Source organism: Dama dama, chromosome 20 (genome assembly GCF_033118175.1).
Source record: "Dama dama isolate Ldn47 chromosome 20, ASM3311817v1, whole genome shotgun sequence".
In the NCBI taxonomy this organism is placed as follows: domain Eukaryota; kingdom Metazoa; phylum Chordata; class Mammalia; order Artiodactyla; family Cervidae; genus Dama; species Dama dama.
Genome location: NC_083700.1, coordinates 106,538,310 through 106,557,522, shown reverse-complemented (window position 1 = coordinate 106,557,522; position 19,213 = coordinate 106,538,310). Strand labels below are relative to the sequence as shown.

Genomic DNA, 19,213 nt, shown 5'->3' with positions numbered 1-19,213 from the left:
TTTTAAACACCAAAGCTTTTAAAAAGCTTTTAAATGTTTTTGATAGAAATACTAATAAAATGTTTTTCTTGCCTTTAAAATATGCTGAACATATCGACTTTCATATAATGGTGCAGAGTCATCGTTATAAATATCATTTATTCTAGTGTTGTAGTTCTCAGTGCATGGCCCAAAAGGATCTATTAAGAACTGTATGTCATAAGAGCTGTCATGGGAAGATATATATTGCTTTGAGTTTTATGTGGATTTTTCTCCCCCCTTTTTAGCTGTCATTTCTTCCAGCTGTCAGTGTGTATGGCATGCCTCCAGCAGCAGATTTATTTATACTTCCTCAATCTCATTTTTCTAATCACCTAACTTCTAATCTACTGTGAACTGTGCCTAATGAGAAAATATATATGAAAGTGCTTGTTAAATTACCACATATGTAAGTTTTATTCTTGTAATCAAGATCATTAAACTCATGTCTGGCATAAATATAAATATTGGCTTTTCTAAGAGCATGAACTTAACTATATTAACTTTACATTATTTTACATACTTACTCAGAAGACTTTTTCAAACAAGTGTAATCAAAATCACCTACATGACTTTGCTCTAGATAACTGAAATTTTAGAGTGGCCTCTGGATAAATGTAGTATATCAATTCAGTCTGATTTGAACACGTTCTTCAATATGAACTCATGTACACGTCACATGATTCTTGAGTTATAAAGTGATATTCTATGTATCCTTTGTGTTATACCATTGAATGCATTCTCTAGGGAAAATAAAAGTCACTATAGCATTTGTTATAGTGACAGATTATAGCATTTTTTTTTTTTTAAAATCCTGTCTTTTTTCATTATTTAATTACTGCATGTTACCCTATAAGAATGGGCTTCCCTGGTGGCTCAGAGGGTAAATAATCTGGTTGCAATGCAGGAGACCTGGGTTTGATCCCTGGGTTGGGACTATCCCCTGGAGGAGGGTTTGGCCACCCACTCCAGTATTCTTGCCTGGAGAATTTCATGGACGGAGCAGCCTGACGGGCTGTAGTCCATGTGGTCGCAAAGAGTCAGACACAACTGAGTGACTAAGCACAGCACAGCACACCCTATAAGAATAATTAAACTTATAGAACTATATAATTTTTGCTTAAAAATTAAAAGCACATAGACTTAAATATCACATAGATGATCCTCACTGCATTATTACTTTGTGGGGCATTAACAGATAAAAAACAAGATTAAAGTTATTATTGTGCCAAGTTGTTTGAGATAATTTGTCTCCTGGAAGAGCCAAATAAGGAGTCTCTTAAATCACATTCTCCAGTTTGTGTCAAGTATCTTGACATGGTCTCAAGTTCATGTATTTGGTTTTGTGGCCTCCAAATCCACATATATTTGTCCTGGTTTGGGGATCTAAAAATGTGGCCCCAGTAACTATGCTGCACTCATTTTACCAGAAGTTCTGTTAAGCAATTAAAACTCATATGTGGATGGTCCAGACCTTATTTGCATATACTCATCTCTAAGAAGTCAGCAAGAGGGACTTGCTGGTTAAGTCCCAGTGGTTAAGACTCCATGCTCCCAATGCAGGGGGCCCAGCTTTCATCCCTGGTCAGGGAACTGCATGCTGCAACTAAGACCAGTGCAGCAAAAAAAAAAAAAAAGGCCGGCAAGAGATTGTATTTATACTGATAAGTGTTAAGTGACCTTTAGTGAATCTGTGTATTTTCTGGTTCTGCAGCTTCGTCTTAATTTAAGTTCTTTTTCCATTTTAATTAAATTTTTTTCTCATCCTAGCTTCAACAAACAAACATGGAAAATAACAACAGAATCGCTGTCTTGATTAAATACTAAGATGGCTTAAGTGAAAATGGCTAAATAAAGGTTGACCTTTGTTTTTTAAGTAATTGGTCAAGGTAGAAAATGTTAGTAGGCTTTTGTTTGTTTGCTTGTTTAAAAAAAAAAAAAGAATTTGAAGAAATTTCTAAAAAGATATTCTCTCTTATAGTTTTCCCTTACAGTTAGAAAATGGTCAAGCTATGGAATGTACAGTAGCTCAATATTTTAAGCAAAAGTACAATCTGCAGCTGAAATACCCCCATCTTCCCTGTCTCCAAGTGGGACAAGAACAAAAGCATACATACTTGCCACTTGAGGTAAGCTAAACTAAATTTTCTTTTCCAGTCTGCCAATCTCTTGAATGTGTGTTTGTGTGTTTTAAAGTCATGTTCTAAACTAGTGATAGAATTTAATATTAATCTCTAAAATATTTTGGATGGGTAACTTCACCTTGTAGCAGAATTTTCATTTGTTTGGAAATGGAAGATGTAAGCTTCACTTCAGCAAATCTTATGATACAGAAACCCAAGACACAAACTAACTCCTCTTTGCCTCTTGATAGGTTTGTAATATAGTGGCAGGACAGCGATGTATAAAGAAGCTCACAGACAATCAGACTTCTACGATGATCAAGGCCACAGCAAGATCTGCTCCTGACAGACAGGAAGAAATCAGTAGACTGGTCAGTAAGGCATGGTCTTTAAGATCAGCTAGCTTTCAGATTAAAAAAAGAAACAATAGAAAATGCCGGATGGGACACAGTTACTCTTTGGTTTTTATATATGCAGGCTTTCCTGTTCTTTAGGTGAAGAGTAACAGCATGGTGGGTGGACCTGACCCATACCTTAAAGAATTTGGTATTGTTGTCCACAACGAAATGACAGAGCTCACAGGCAGGGTCCTTCCAGCACCAATGCTGCAGTACGGGGGCCGGGTAAGCCTTTTATTTTATTCAACAAGTTTCTTCCAACAACCAGTCAAAAAGCGACGAATCCAGGGTTTTTCCACTATACCACACTGAATTTATCCATTGCTTTGCTCATTGTTGCTTTTTGTCTTTTGGCTAATATCAAATAGTTTTATGTATCCTCTCATCAACTTTAAAATGGACTTAGATTGTAATGTCTTCTCTCTTTTGTTTATTTGTTTGTTTGTTTTTTTAAAGAATAAAACGGTAGCCACACCCAACCAGGGTGTCTGGGACATGCGAGGAAAGCAGTTTTATGCTGGCATTGAAATTAAAGTTTGGGCAGTTGCTTGTTTTGCGCCTCAGAAACAATGTAGGGAAGATTTACTAAAGTGAGTATCTTCATATTTTGAGCTTAGTAATATCCCTTGCAGATATGAAAATACCATCTTTATGTGAATGTGCTATGTACACTGGCACTGAATCTGACTCCTATAGTGACACCATCTGGCTATAGGAAAAAGACCTTGTTCTTATAGTGAATTGCAAATGGGAATTACCTTAAGAATCTGACTCAGCTTCCTACATTTAGAGCAGAAGTCTGTGACTAACAAGGTTGAAGTGGTGCTGATTGGAAAATTCTTGAGTTCTTAGTGAAGCTTCCTTTGGGGTTAATTGTATCTTTTCAGCTAAGATAAAAACTAGTTCATTTTTAATCATTGTAATTAACTAGGGAGCTTGTCTTACTGGAGGTCACTGATTAAGATCTTTGGTTCACATCTTATAGATGTAGTTATCTATATAAAGGAAGTTAGTGAGAAGGGTGGAAAAATTTCCACAGGAAAAGGGAACTAGGGTGAAAGAAAGGAATCCTACAAAATATTGGCAAATGCACAAAAGAAATTATCCTGAAAACTTTTTACATAGACTGGAGTAACTTCTCAGATCCAAAATTTAAAACTTGACTGTGAATTTTGCTTTTTCTTAAAATGATGTTTTCTTTGACATTGTTATGGAAGCAGATCTGTTACGAATTTGAATGTAATCCTAAATATGATGATTTTGTGACATAGAGTGTTTCTGTGTTCCCAGTTGAACACAAGCTTACCCAACTATTCTTATACTTGGCTTACCCAAATTCACGTTACCTGAAATTTTGACCTTGCTTTTATCTTCAGTCCTGAATCACTGACTTGAATGTTTAAAAAAATTGTTTGAGCAGGAATGCTATTCTAGGCTCTGAGGCCCAGCTGAGGCATAATTATTGTAAAGTTCCAAATGATAATCTGATAGTTTAGTAATGCAGAATCTTCTCCATTATAATGGCAGTGATACAACTTCTAGGCTGTTTTTGGCAACCAGTTAAAAGATGGAACTTTTTTGTTTTTTAATAATTTTAGCTAAAAATTTACAGAACTGAAAGAAATATCTTAGAGGGAGCTAAATGCTAAGATTGTGCCCTGAAATGAAAGCACTGTGCCACCGGTTCTATTTTAACAGGAGTTTCACGGACCAACTCCGTAAAATCTCTAAGGATGCGGGAATGCCCATCCAGGGTCAGCCGTGTTTTTGCAAGTACGCACAAGGGGCTGACAGCGTGGAGCCCATGTTTAAACACCTGAAAATGACATACGTGGGCCTGCAACTTATAGTGGTGATCTTGCCTGGGAAGACGCCAGTGTATGGTATGGACCCCTTTAATGTTGAATGAGGGATGATTTCAAGTAATTGGTGTAGCATTCAGGATAAACTGGGTTCTGCTGCAGTCACAAACAACCCTGAACTCTCAGTGCTCAGAGCAACAAAGGTTTTTTTCTGCTCCTGCTGTGTGCCCATTGAAGGTAAACTGCAGCCTATGCTCCACGTCGTCATATCATCTTCACTCTGGAACCCAGGCACTGTCTGGAGTGTTGCCGGCCCCAGGGCGGAGAGAAAAGAGCTCTGGAGAGTTGCTTTTTTTTTTTTGGTTTGTTTTACACAGAAAGCCTGGGGAGGTTTTTATTTTTATTTTGGCCGGGGGTGGGGGGCGGGGGGGGGGGGGGTGGTTTGGCCACACCGGGAGGCATTTGTGGTCTTTGTTCAACCAGGGTTCAGACCCACGCACCCTGCATTGGAAGGGCGGAGTCAACCATCCAACCAAAAGAAGTCTCTGGAGGGTTCTTAACTTAGGCAGTTTCTTGGCCACAGCCAACTATATGGCCCACTCAGCCTGGGACAGGGGGCAGGAAATGCAGTGGGAATGAGGGCAGTGCAATTCTACCATAGCCCCCAAAGTAGGGAGAACTGGAACGTCTGGTGAGAAGCACTTAGGAGTATCAGGTGGGGGAGCCTGCCACTTCCAGAACAGGAACTGCTTGGTTTGTATCTCTTATAAGAGGAATGATACAAAGTTCTTTTGGCTATCATCTAAGCAAAGGCTTTGGAAACTATATAGACCAGCGATTTGTACTTTATAAAATGTCTTCAGCTTTCTGTATATTTCTATCTTTTGTTAGCTTCTCTTTTTCTGTCCTGTTTAGAGTAGGGAGGAGGGTGGAGGAAGGAAAAGAATCCCTTAAAATTCAAAGGGCTGGTGTGTGTACTAAGGAGGGGGAGCTGGGGAGATTGATTTCTTTGCCCAGACCAGTCCTGTGAGAAAAGGAACCTCAACAGACTTTTGAGTGAGTGGTGGCAGGCAGCATGGTGGAACAGAGGAAGTGGGCCGGCTTCTAGGCCTGCAGGAGAGAAGGGAAAGGAGAGGACCTATCCAAAAAAAATTGCCCTCGGGGTTTAGTGGATGAAAGGACCACATATGAAAAGCAGGTAGCACAATGTACAATATATGGTAGGCACTCTGTGAAAGTTAACGTGTAGGAGTTTTCCCCTTTACTTCTAGGATTTTGGAGAATATAGCAACATTTACAATGAATTAATAAACTTATTTTTGTAGCGGAGGTGAAGCGTGTAGGAGATACACTCCTAGGAATGGCTACACAATGTGTCCAGGTAAAAAATGTAGTGAAGACCTCACCTCAAACCCTTTCTAACCTTTGCCTGAAGATAAACGCAAAGCTTGGAGGAATTAACAACGTGCTTGTACCTCATCAAAGGTAAGATCCTGAACTCTTATGTTTTCCATTTGTTTCTTAAGACCTAACTTACATAATTTGCAATAAAACAGATCTCAAATATACCTCTTGGTTACTTTTTCTGATACACATATGCACTCATGTAACCACCACCCAGGTTAAATATTGAACATGTCCAGCTCTTCATCAGGCTTCCTTGTTGCCCCTCTCAGTAGATAACCCCTGAAGGTACCACTAGACTCCCCTGATGGCTTAGAGGAGCCTGGCGGTCCTGGCCCACCATGTGTGTGTATACACAATAAGTAAAATAAATGTAAATTATGTGGTCAAAGTGATAAATACTATGGAGAAAAACAGAATAGGGAAAGAGACGAACTTTATTCTCTTCCTCATGTCTCATGTCTTGGGCATTTGGTCCTAGTTTCATGTACCTTCTGCAATTCAGTATCCATTGTAGAAATCCCAGGATCCTAGGAGAGACTGTTCTGGGAAAGTTCTTCCTTTGGTGGTGGTTTAGTTGCTAAGTTGTGTCTAACTCTTGTAACCCCAGGGACTGTAGCCTGCCAGGCTCCTCTGCCCAGAGGATTCTCCAGGCAAGAATACTGGAGTGGGTTGCCATTTCCTTCTCTAGGGGATATGCCCAACCAGGAATCGAACCCGGATGTCTTGCATTGCAGGCAAATTCTTTACTGACTGAGCTATGAGGGAAGCCCAAGTTTCCCCTTTACACATAGAGATTTTGTTAAATTTGGGTTAGGTTCTTTTCTTGACTCTTTCCTTCCTGCTATTGCAGAAGAACCATGTTGGGCTTCCCTGGTGGCTCAGCTGGTAAAGAATCCACCTGCAATGTGGGAGACCTGGGTTCTACCCCTGGGTTGGGAAGATACCCTGGAGAAGGGAATGGCTACCCACTCCAGTTTTCTGACTTGGAGAATTCCATGGACTATCCATGGGGTCGCAAGGAGTTGAACATGACTGAGCAACTTTCACTTTCACTTGACTCTTTCCTTCCTGCTGTTGCAGGAGAACCCTGTTGGCTTCTTTAGTCAGTTCAGATTCATGATCCTGGGTGGCCGGCACTCAGTGGGCCTTAGAAGTCTCTCCCAGTGGGCACTCCTATATTCTCTCTTGTAAGATTATGTCTGTGATTGTATCTAGTAGGCTTGCTAAGTGAAAGCATTTTCATCCTTATGTCTGAGTGGCAACGTCTCCTTAAATTTGAGCAGGCCCTCAGTGTTCCAGCAGCCTGTCATCTTCCTGGGAGCAGATGTCACACACCCCCCAGCAGGCGATGGGAAGAAGCCATCCATCGCGGCTGTGGTTGGCAGTATGGATGGCCACCCCAGCCGGTACTGTGCCACGGTTCGCGTGCAGACCTCCCGCCAGGAGATCTCCCAAGAGCTCCTCTATAGTCAGGAGGTAATCCAGGATCTTACCAACATGGTTCGAGAGCTGCTGATCCAGTTCTACAAATCCACACGCTTCAAACCCACCCGGATCATCTATTACCGTGGAGGGGTATCCGAGGGACAGATGAAACAGGTAATCTCATTATCCTGTAGCTTCCCTCTGGGGCATCTACATATTTTTTTCTTTTTTGGTCATACCATGTGGCATCTGGGATCTTAGTTCCCTGACCAGGGATGAAACTCATGCCCCCTGCATTGGAAGCATGGAGTCTGAACCACTGGGCCACCAGGGAAGTTCCCTCTGGGGCTTCTCAGCGTCTGATGGAACTTCCTCCAATCTCCCACTCTGGGTAAATCAGATCTGAGAGATACCTAAGAGATAGGCAAGTTCTCAATTAAACGTCATTCCATTTCTAACTCCTAGGTAGCTTGGCCAGAACTAATAGCAATTCGAAAGGCATGTATTAGCTTGGAAGAAGATTACCGGCCAGGAATAACCTATATTGTGGTGCAGAAAAGACATCACACACGACTCTTCTGTGCAGATAAAACAGAAAGGGTAAGAACACATAGGATAAGCTTTATTATCTGATGCAAGTGAATGTGTTTTTGAGTAGGCATACATACAATTTTTTTCTAAAAGCAGAAGTGCCTAGTAATAATTTAAGAAGCATACTAACTCCAATTGAACATAGATGAGCAATTCTGAATGATACAGGTGTCAAGACTGAATATTTCTCTTATGTGACAGCAATACTGGTTTCTAGAGTTTTTAGAGGGGGAAATAAAAAGCATGCCAGGTACACTATGGTGATATAGGTAAGCTCCAAAGAGAGGGGTTATTTATTTGGACTTTATTGCCATTTGCTACTTTTTGTTATCAATGCCTAAGGCATGGGACTAGGGTATAAAGAAGCATTTCTTTTCCAAATAATTTTACATCAGTGCAGAGGATTTTTAGGGTATGCACTTTGAATACTTATGATGTTACACTTAATAATCATGGGTAAGTTAAGTTCTCTAAGCTACAATGTTCTAACTGTAAAGTGTGATAAATATAATACTTAGCTTCCATGGTTGTTAAGGATTAAATTAGTAAATGAATGTTAATTTTGGGTATAATTTCCAGCATTTGATTAAAAAAACATTTTGTGTAACCTATTTATGATCTCATATTAATGTACAAACTAGGTAAATTACAGGCAAATAGTGTTGAATGACTTTACTTCTATGGTCTTTTCTGTGATATTACTTTATCTTTTTCAGGTCCCCTCTGATTGACTCCCAGAGAGACTGGTTCTTTCCATTGCCTAATCTTGTGGTCTTGTGGGTGACTCTCATTGTTTTCTAGTGCTTGCTTAGTTTTTGCCTCTAATCCAAAACTGAGCTGTTTCTTCTCATTTTCTGAATCATTAGAGAACTAAGGTTTTATCCTTGGGCCCCAGGTTCATCAATCAGCACAGATTCAAAATACTGTCTTCCAAACTGCCCAGACTCTGACTTGGTAGTACTTCCTAGATTCTGCTAATTCACCTTCTCTGAACTCTTGCCTGAGCCCTGGGCAACAAAGTATCCTGCCCTCCCCTCCTTAACTGCATAGTCACTCTCCATCCCTCTGTCAACTTGCTATTCCTGTAACTTTAGGACCTGGATTATTTTTCTAAAATCCCAGTCTATCTCATAACTATTTTTGACCATCTGGTGTTACTCTTGACCTTTGAAGATTGACTGTCCCAATCCTTGGTCTACTTTGCACCCCTAACACTTACCAACATCTTCAGTTCTCTAAATATGCCTCTTGTCAGTCTCCAACTCTGAATTAATGCACTTGCCTATTTCCTTTGCTGCTATTCTTAGGCTGGTTGAAGTTGCTGAGGAAAAAAAGTCATTTTTTCAATAATGAACCATATTACAAGTTCTTGATAGCAAATCTCAGCCAGGCCTTTGATGCTGCAATTTTTTTTTTCATTTTTCCTATTCTCCATAGCATCTGTTCCCATCCTTTATACTCTTCTCAAGTCCCCAACCCTAACCATGACAGCTTCATTGCCAACAACTTACATTGCCAGCAATAGAGCAACCTTCTATTTTCTCCAGAAAACAAAATTGTGAAGGCATGAATTTTCTCAGCTTCCTCTCTTCTGCTTTCAAATTTAGCTAAATCTTGTGTTTTCTTACCCTGTTCCTTGAATCTTGGATGCTAACCTCTCCACTTATGCTTCCCCACTCCAACCTGTGCTTTTGGTTTTAATCCTTTCTGCCTTCTCCAGAGCCTCACCTCATTAATTATCCATTATTTTTCAAAATTTCAATTTTCCCCATTCCATTGCCTCCTCCTCATCCTCTAAAGTTTCTTAACTCTTCCTCAGGCTTCTCTAAAACTTCCCTTCTCTCTCAGTCTACCTGCCATTTTTTTTTTTTCTTTCCTCCCTTTAATGACCAAACTTACAGGAAAAAAAGACTTGACTTTCTTTCTGTATCTTCTCACTTAATGTTTCAGTTCTCTGTTGCCTGACTTTGACTTCATTGACTCCACCGAGGCTGTTCTGTTAACGACTTGCTCATTTTGAATCCAATGACAGCTTGTCAAATTCCCACACTGACCTCTTTGCAGCACTTATGGATGGTTGTCTTCTTTGGACTTAGCAATATGACTTTTCAGGTTCACTACCCACCTCTACAGATAGGCTTTCTTTGACTCTTCTTCTTCCTTTATTCGTTAAACACTAATGCTTCCTGGTGTTTCATATTTCTCTCTTCTGAATTTCAACTCTCTTTAGTCTCACCTACTTTTCTGGCTTCACTGATTTGCTTATTGATTACCAAATCTGTATTACCAGCCCCAGATTTTCTGCGCAGCTCCTGATCTGTACTTCTGACTGTCTATCAGTTTACTTAGATGCTCTGTAGGCATTGTGTCAGTCAAGATAGGCTAGGCTGTGCTGTGGTGACAAAAGACTCCAAAGTCTCAGTGGCTTACAAAGATTTATTTCTTGCTCACATTACACATTCACTGGGGCCCTTCTGCAGCTGTGACCTCACTGTGCTCCCTTTGGAACCTAGGATGATGGAGAAGCATCTGTCTGGAACTTGGCCAGTCATTGTAGCAGAGGAGAAAAAAGATACACGACAAGCCATATGCTGGCTCTTAAAGCTTCTGCCTAGAAGTGACGCATTTCAGGCCACATTTTATCAGTCAAAGGAAGTTACATGGCCACTTCTAAGTTAATTGGGCAGGGATGTTATAATGTACCCCCACCCCCCGCCCCGCCAGAGGGTCTCTAGAATATTTGACCCCAGTGATCCAATCTACCACAGGCATTTCAAACAAAACACATGTAAACCTTTTCCTGATTGTTTTAGGATAATCCAAAACAATAGGATTCTCCTCATCCAAAAGCTATTCCTCCCCTGATTCTCTATTCTTCTGTTGCTTGGTATCACTGTGTTAGTTAGCCAGGCTAGACAATTCTTAAGAGTTGTCTTTAAATCCTTTTCCTCTATTCTCCTCCTCCCTTCCTGTGTTCAGTTGGTCAAACAGTCTTCAGTGTTCTGTCCTGAAATCTCTTGCCTCAACTCTTCCTCTTGTGTGTTCCATCTGCCCTAGGCAGAACTCTTTAGTATTGCAGAAGACTCGTAGAGGTCTCCCGGTCTCCATTCCTCCTTCACAGATGCATCCTCCACCTGCTGTCAAGGCTAAGTTTTTAAAATACAGATCTTATCCTGCTACGCCACTGCTCAAAAATCTTCATGTTTCCCCCATGGCCTATGCTTGAGGGTACGAAGTGCTTTCTTATGGTGTTCAGTGTTTTCCCAAGGTAGCCAAAGCATAATATTTCAGTTTGCTTTTTCAACATGTACTCATACACCTTCTATTACCCATGTGACTATTTCCATTTCCTGTGTACATTGTGTATTTTTATCCCTGGAATGACCACATCCATCCCACTTTTCTTCCCCCCCTCATTTTTATAGTAAGATACAATGTAGACACAGTAAAATTCACCATTTTTATTGTACTGTTGTACAAGTTTTGACAAATGCATATAGTTGTGTAACTACACCTTAATATGTAAAATGATTCCATCACACACACTTGTCTTGTGCCCACTTGTAGTTAACCTTTTCCCTCACCTATTGCTGCTGACAACCACCGATATATATTCTGCCCCTAGGGTTTTGTCTTTCTCAGGATGTCATATGAAAAGAACTCATAGCCTTTGGTCTGGCTTCCTTTACTTAGCATAGTGCATTTGAGATTCAACCAAGTTTTTATGTATATCAATAGCTTGTTCCTTTTTTATTGGTAGGTAGTATTTTGTGATACAGATGAACCACAGTTTGTTTATCCATTCCTGACTTTAAAGGATATTGGAATGTCTTCATTTCCATTCCATCCCCCCTCCATTCAACCTCTATGTATCCTATAAGGCAGGGGTCCGCAACCCATGGACCATAGACCAGTACCAGCCCGAGGCCTGTTAGAAACTGGACTGTATAGCAGATGAGCGGTGGGCAAGCAAGTGAAGCTCCATCAGCTACTCCCCATCACTCCCCATTGCTCACATCACTGCCTGAACCATCTTCCCCCTTCCCCCAGTCTATGGAAAAATTGTCTTCCACGAAACGACTCCCTAGGCGCCAAAAAGTTTGAGGACCACTGCTATAAAGCATGGCTCAGCCATTTCCTCCTACCAGCTTTTCCCACTGCCCTCCGTAAGGCCCTTATTACATTGCGTTGCTGTCCATTGCATATGACTTTCATGAAGAGTAGGAGGGCAGGGTTATTTGTTCACTCTGTGCCTCTGTCTTCATCCCCAGCATCTGCTGCAGAGCCTTGCACATGGTGCTCAAGCAATAATTATCAAAATGAACATGACTGGACCTTTTTCCCCAGAGTAGCACCTCTTTAGGTTCTCATCTGTAGATTCCAAGAGATTTTTAAAAAGGGGATTCTGTGTGCTGTATACTCCTTTTCCCTCTTAAAGGTTATACATTACTAGATAAAGATTCTGAGAAGTCATGCAATAGAAAGGCCTTTTAACTTTGGTTTAAACCAGTGTCACTCAAGTTTATTTGACCATAAAACACCTAAACACATCCTGCAGAACTAACATTCGTAAAGCATACAGTTTGGGGAAGGATACTAGAATGATTACAACTCAGTTACATTTCCTCTTGTCTAGATAGGTACTCAAGGTCACATATGAATTTGATGGAATGAGACTTTTCTATACTCGTGAATGTTATTATATGAATAGTATATGATATTCAGCTGAAGTTAACAATAGTTAAAATGGAGTCAAATAAGTTTCCATCAAATTTGTGCCAATATGCTAAATATACTTCCTTTATGGAATCCTTTATGGAATCCACTTACAGCAGAAGTGGATGAAAATTGACCAAATAACAAGATTTTTCTATATTTCTGCTTTTCTGGAAGTTTGATTTTAGAGTTTGGTTGTAGAAGAACTTGAGAATTTTTAAAATGTAAGCAGTCATCACCTAATTTTGTGGATGGTTAGATTGAGACCCAAAGACACTATGCTTTGTTCAAGGTATGTAGTTGCGAGGAAGGGCTTAGAACTGAAACTCTGGCTTTCCTAATTCTCATTTCAGTACACTCCTCCTGATAATGCATGTGCCAGTGAATTCTTTTATTGATCCTGTACAAGTATTAGTTTTGTTGAATCTGGTGAACCAGTTCGAAGATTCCTTCATCTTAACTTTTACTGAAAGTTGACTTTTTTTTCTTAACTCCAAATAAAAAATAAAACTGATTTTTTTCCCTCAGGAAACTTACCCATCTTAAATGTCTTTTTTTCCCCTCTGTGAACATACCAGCGTGTCATCTATGAAATTGATGACAATAATGCAGCCCAAAGCCACAGGTAGAGTAATTCTTCGTCTGGATTCCCTTAGCAAAACCATGGAGTATATTTGTTTGTGAAAATATTTAAGGATGAAATAGTTGGACCAAGGGAAATTTACAGAAAATTCAACATCTCGAATTAAACCGATTTTCAAGAGTTCACTTAAGAGCAGTTTACTTGTTACTAATGGCCTGAACCCAATTTAGCTCTTTGATGACTAACTATACCCCCCCCCCCTTTTTTTTTTGGTAGGTAGGGAAAAGTGGCAATGTACCAGCAGGCACTACTGTGGATAGCACCATCACACATCCATCTGAGTTTGACTTTTACCTCTGTAGTCACGCGGGGATTCAGGTAATTTGGAAGCTGGTCCAGATGTTTGACTTGATTGGGAGGTGTTTGAAAATTCAGGAACTAGGTTAAGTAGACTTGTTATTAAACACTGTACATAACTTTGTTAATACTTGTATCCTAAAACTGTTATCTTTTGGTCTAAGTATCTCCTTGTAGGTGTGCTAGGCAGGACTATTTCTGAATTTAGGTAGGTTTCCATTCTTCTCTCAGGTAGTAAACCCATGTCAGAGACAGTAATCATACAATTCTTTCTCCAGGGAACCAGCCGTCCTTCACATTACCAGGTCTTGTGGGATGACAACTGCTTCACCGCAGATGAGCTCCAGTTATTAACTTACCAGCTATGTCATACCTATGTGCGGTGCACACGCTCCGTCTCGATTCCAGCCCCTGCCTATTACGCCCGGCTTGTAGCCTTCAGGGCAAGGTATCATCTGGTGGATAAGGATCATGACAGGCAAGTTTCTCAGGCAAATAAAATCTTTCTATTTGTGTTGGCAGCATGTTTCTTTTTAAAAATGAGCTACCGTTGAAAACTTTTAGGAAGAGCTAAACTTCCTTTTAGGGTTTACATTTCATGGAGCAAATAAAATTGCATGTTATAACTTTTGGTCCCAAAAGCTGATATTGTGACTTTTGGTCCAAAAAGTGCCCAGGCTTGTTCACACTTGTGTGGTATGTCTGTCCACCTTAAAAAGGAATCTCGTTTGGAACCGCCTGTGGTTTTCCCTCAGAGCCAAATGCATTTCAGTTCTGCTCAGGTACTAAGCAGCTTTGCAAGATGTTCAGCCCAGTGCCCTGGCTCCAGTCAGAGCAATTACAGGCCTGCGGATTCCAGTTCATGCAAGGGGGAGGTCCTGACCAGGTCACTTTCAGTACAGTCTTGGAGAATGCATCAGAAGGACCCTGGGTGTGTGTTGGGAAGAGGTGGGGTACCAGACCATTCTCATCCCTAAGTAAAGATCTCAAAAGAATCAGACATATTGACCTGTTACTGAGCTACTATTGAGTAGCTAAACAAGTTCTCTCCATTAATTTTTCTTTTCAAATGACCATCTGTGAAGTGTAGCAGTTTCTGGGCTCTTCCCCAAGTCTGAATTCAGCTGCTAAATAGTAGACATTCCACTGCAAGTCTATTTCTGTACGGGTTGAAAGTACACTATTATGGAAAATGCCCAGCTGTGGCTTTGTACCTTTCATTCTGTAATATACATATTCATTCAACACATTTATTAGGTATTCATTGTGTACCCAGCACTGTGCTAGGTACTAAAAACAGTAAGCTGAGGAAGACATGTCTCCTGGGATTTTATGTTTCAGTCTGGTAGACAGTACAGGCAAACATAAAACTGACGGTTAGCTCAAAGCAGTAGAGATGAAAGTGCAATTGAACATCAGAGGAAAGTCTGTTAGAGGTTTCATAGCTGGATGGGTAAGATTTGGATCTATAAAGAAGAGAAAAGAATTTTCCAGGCAGAGGGAATAACGGAAACAAAGAAGACAAGACAAGTGACATGTTTGGACAGTAGCAAGTTTTCTTTGACTGGAGCATTTGAAGAGAGAATAGCAGGCATGAAGCTGGAAAAGTATATTAGAGCAAGATTATCTTTGTTAAAAGTAAAAGGCTATTCATGGGATAAAATAGATATTATTCAACTGTCAGTTGGATGTGAGTGACAGAGAAGAGGCTGAAGTAAAAGATGACCAAGATTTTGAGCCTAGATGATAGGGGGTAATAATAATTTAAGTAGAGAACTCAGGAGGGATGATAATTTCCCATTTGCTAAGCCCTTTGTATCACATGGTGCCCTTAGAGGTATGTTCAGAAGTTATTGTTATCCTAAAAGATCAAGTTCAGAGGGGTTGTTACTTGTCCAGGGTCCTATGGCTAGTAAGAGGAAGACCAAAAAGGCTGGTGGCATAGTAACATTTGCTGAGTATCTATTATGTTCCAGCACCGTGCTCAGCACATTCATTGATTCATCAAATGGTTATTGAGACACTGTTATGTGCCGGGCACTAGGGATTTAGTGGTAAGATAGACAAATTTACTAGTTTCTTAGAGATTCCATCCTGGTGGAAGAATTATCCAAATAATGATCTTTCAAGTGAAATAAAAGTAGAGGATTTCATGAAAGCATATTTCATGTGGCTCTGACCTGAACTTTAGAGTCGGGGAAGATTTCTTTGGGGGAAACGACATTTAACTGAAAACTAAAGAACAAGTGGGTAATAACCATACATAAAAGACAGAGAAGTCCTTGCTTAGGCACTGATAAAGATCTGGGTCTTTGCAGACACTATTCTATTTAATTATTGCAAAAGTCTATTAAATAAGTTGTATTTTTCAATTGAGCAAACTGATGTTTAGAGAGACATTACAGATTATTTAAGGAGTCACAATTTGAGCTCAAGATCTCAAATCCAGTACTATTCATGCTATTTGAAACCTGAAGTTTGGAGTGGTCTTTTGTTACACTGTTTTGTTTTTTTTTTTTTTTTTGCTTTCTTTTCTTTACAGTGCGGAAGGCAGTCATGTGTCAGGACAGAGCAATGGCCGAGATCCTCAGGCCTTGGCTAAAGCTGTGCAAATCCACCATGATACCCAGCACACCATGTATTTTGCCTGAGAGTCTCAGAAAAAGAACTCAACCAGTTTGTTGTCCCACGCAGCCTCAAAATGTTTCAAATGCCTACTGCCTCTAGAGAGAGCCAAGTTGACTTCAGGTGGTCTTCTACCAGCAACTCGGAATAGTTGCACTGAATCTATACTTCACAGCACTGTCTGATGCATCAACAAAATTGAGCCATTTTTTTAAAGTAATAGATACTCATAGATTATCTTTTCTGATGCACTGGACTGAATTTTTACCTCATCATGCAAAGGCTGATCAGCCTGAACTTTCTAATGGACTTTATGAGAAAGGTTTCTATGGACTATTTTGCTAGCTGTGGTGTTCACCGCATCCCTCTAGTCTTACCAGAGAAGATTTTTTTCCTTTTTTCTGTATTCATTGAGTGGGGTGTGTGCATAAATGGGAGAGAAAAACCAAACAATCTGCTTTAGTTCAATGTAACTATTTAATTGTGTGGGTCCATAGGCTTTTTAATGGAGATTTCTGACTTCGCCACTGTAAATGCCTTGAACGAGCATTGATTTTTTTGTAAGTTTTACAGAATTTTATGAGTTTTTACTACTTTTCTCTGTTGATCTCTACAGACTGGTGCTGGTGCAAGTACAGGCTGCCAGGCAATTGCACTATATTTGGCTGCAGATTCAGACAGGCAGTTCTCTTATTTGGTTGACTTTTGTGAATGTGCAACACAGACAGATGTGATGCATGCCGTGATGACAGATAACACTGCCATGGCAAAAGTACTCATGTTTCCCCCTCTTTGGAAAAAAAAAAATTAGCTTTTAGTATTTTTCAGAGTTCTCAAAAGTGCCCATTTTATGCTGCTGTGTGGTTTGTTAGATCTAAATGATTTTTAAACTTTTCTCATAGAAAGTTATCTTTGGCAATAAACATTTTTTAAGGTCCCTCCTCTTCCTCCCCCTGACAATGTACTTTTTTAGATGAGATTTCGGTATGATTTTTATCAGCTGTTTCTTATAGATCATAATCTGGCAATTTCTGAAGCTGGTCAGAAAAGACATATATTTCCATGCCTTTTTAAAGAATTATTTTTAATCTGTTTTATAGTCACAGTTGGTGTCCTGTCATTTTGTTTTAAAATAAGCTAGAACCAGGATGCTTCCTTATTGGATAGGCTTTGCCAATCCTTAAGGTACCTTGAGTGATGCTGCAACTTGCAAAAATGTACCAGCATTTAAAACTTTTTTTCCCTGGGAATCAAGGTCACTCACAGTTACTTGTAGCGCAAATGTTTTGCTTCTCTTTCAACCCGAAATATACTTGGTGGGGTTTCCTTCCTTTTATTAAACTAAAACTGCATAGAAAAGGTTGATTTTTCTTAATAGATTCTGAATTCTGTTCACAGGGAGACAGGATTCCTTTCTTGTTCAAACAAAGGGAATTGATCTAAAGCAAGCATCAGTTACAATGTGGGGGGAAATGTATTTTGTATTTAGTGTAGATAATACTTTGTGAATGGACAACAGTTACATAGAGTCTTGATAGTTCCAGCCAGTGTTTCCCAGCCCACCTTTTACTGACTTCTAATTCTCTGTCCTGGAACCTTGGGAGAGCTGGAAGGAGTGATAAAAGGCCCAGAGCCCCTCCATATGGTTGAGGAAGGTGCCGGGGAAGGAGACAGATACACTGTGGTAAAACAATTGTGCCACGTCTGTCTGGAAACTGCTGGTGGGGGAAACACTGGATCTAACGGTGAAGGATGTTGCTTGAACTCATTAGCTGGTCCAAATCTCTTAAACTAGCCTTCTCAAAACCCCAGCAATATAAAGCACTGTTTTTCTTCAGTCTTTTAAACAAGCTTGTAAATACATTACAGTTTACATTTCCCTGTGCTATTGATCAGCGATGCCACCAGTGTCTGCTGAGACTGGCCTCCGAGAGTTTTATAATGTATATCGAATCCTAAAAGCGCGTTAAGATGCGAGTGCAGACGTCCTTGTTCTCTGCATAGAGTGGGATGAAAGCAAGCTCTCTAATTGAGGCACAACACGGGCAGGAGTGAAGGAGATGGCAGATGTTAATTTCTTAGGGTTTTCCTTTTTTGCAAATACCTCACTTGGACACTACAAATCAGGACACGTTGGTGAGGCGCTGGCTGCTGCTTTTTATTCACACTTGTTCAGGGAGAGCACAGAAATATCCTTCAGCTTGGCTACCCTTGACCCAAGAGGAGGAAAAACAAAAGTTTCTTAGGAGATGGAGGACTTGCTGGAGTCCAGGATGTGAAGAACTCTTGGTGGCCGGCTGGCTGATGGGCACCACATCTGCACTTGAGTGCCTCGGACTTGCTTGTTAATAATGCACAGAAGAAGCGTCCCTTCTCACCATCTCCTGGCATGTACGAAGCAGGGAGCCAGGCAGAGCGCCAAGAAGCCCTGACTCGCCTGCCTGTTGTTGGGCTATATGCTCGACCTTGAACTATAGTTTGTAAGATCTCAGTCAGTCCTAGTACACTGGGGCAAATCAGTGTAGTGGTGGAGGAAAAGCCGGGAGGCCTATTTTTATAGGAAAACTGTATCTTGAAGGGTGCAATGCTATGGTTTTAGACAAAAGGAAGGACAGAGGAATTGAGATTGTTGGGGAAAAAACTTGCTGAGGGGTGAGTCTTTAAGAGGTAATCACTGCAGAATCAGAGTTGCGGCAATACTCTTGCATGCAGGTCTGAATGCATAGTTTTAATTTGGCTTGACAGTTTGAACACAGTAAACCCTTGAGACTGACTGAATCATTATGCATGTGTCAATCAATGGGAAGTGTGCATTTTCTAGAAGTAGGTTTAGACTGTTTGGTTGTTTTTTTTTTTTTTAATGCCGCCTGTTTAGGCACTGTCGTGTGGTGTGAAAGACTTAAATGTCGCAATGCTAAAGAGCAACAATTCGGGGAGAAGGCACAGGGACCTTCAAGGAGTGGTGAAGATCCAAATGTTGAACCCATGATGTTTTGTTGTGGTGGATAGCTGCAAAGTGAACTCGCTGGCTTAACACAGCCAGCAGTCTGGGCAGGCAGAACATATTCACTCTTACTATAATTTCTATTTGCTGCTTCCAAAGGTGACGATTTATAAGCAGACATATTCTATACAGTCTGTGTTTTAGGATCTGGCGCCCAGTCTATA

General features: G+C 40.4%; 1 protein-coding gene across 1 annotated transcript in view; it reads left to right on the top strand.

The window, feature by feature from the left end:
- The window catches only part of LOC133041598 (protein argonaute-4), a 33,427-nt gene extending 16,445 nt beyond the window's left edge, over nt 1-16,982 (top strand). Inside the window, exons 8-18 of the mRNA XM_061122415.1 lie at nt 2,000-2,147; nt 2,393-2,512; nt 2,636-2,764; nt 2,996-3,129; nt 4,238-4,422; nt 5,667-5,826; nt 7,032-7,347; nt 7,639-7,773; nt 13,340-13,441; nt 13,699-13,898; nt 15,963-16,982. Of these exons, the coding sequence (XP_060978398.1) occupies nt 2,000-2,147; nt 2,393-2,512; nt 2,636-2,764; nt 2,996-3,129; nt 4,238-4,422; nt 5,667-5,826; nt 7,032-7,347; nt 7,639-7,773; nt 13,340-13,441; nt 13,699-13,898; nt 15,963-16,071 (1,738 nt within the window). The 3' untranslated portion in view covers nt 16,072-16,982. The remainder of the gene's footprint in view (nt 1-1,999; nt 2,148-2,392; nt 2,513-2,635; nt 2,765-2,995; nt 3,130-4,237; nt 4,423-5,666; nt 5,827-7,031; nt 7,348-7,638; nt 7,774-13,339; nt 13,442-13,698; nt 13,899-15,962) is intronic.
- Nucleotides 16,983-19,213: the final 2,231 nt, after the last annotated feature.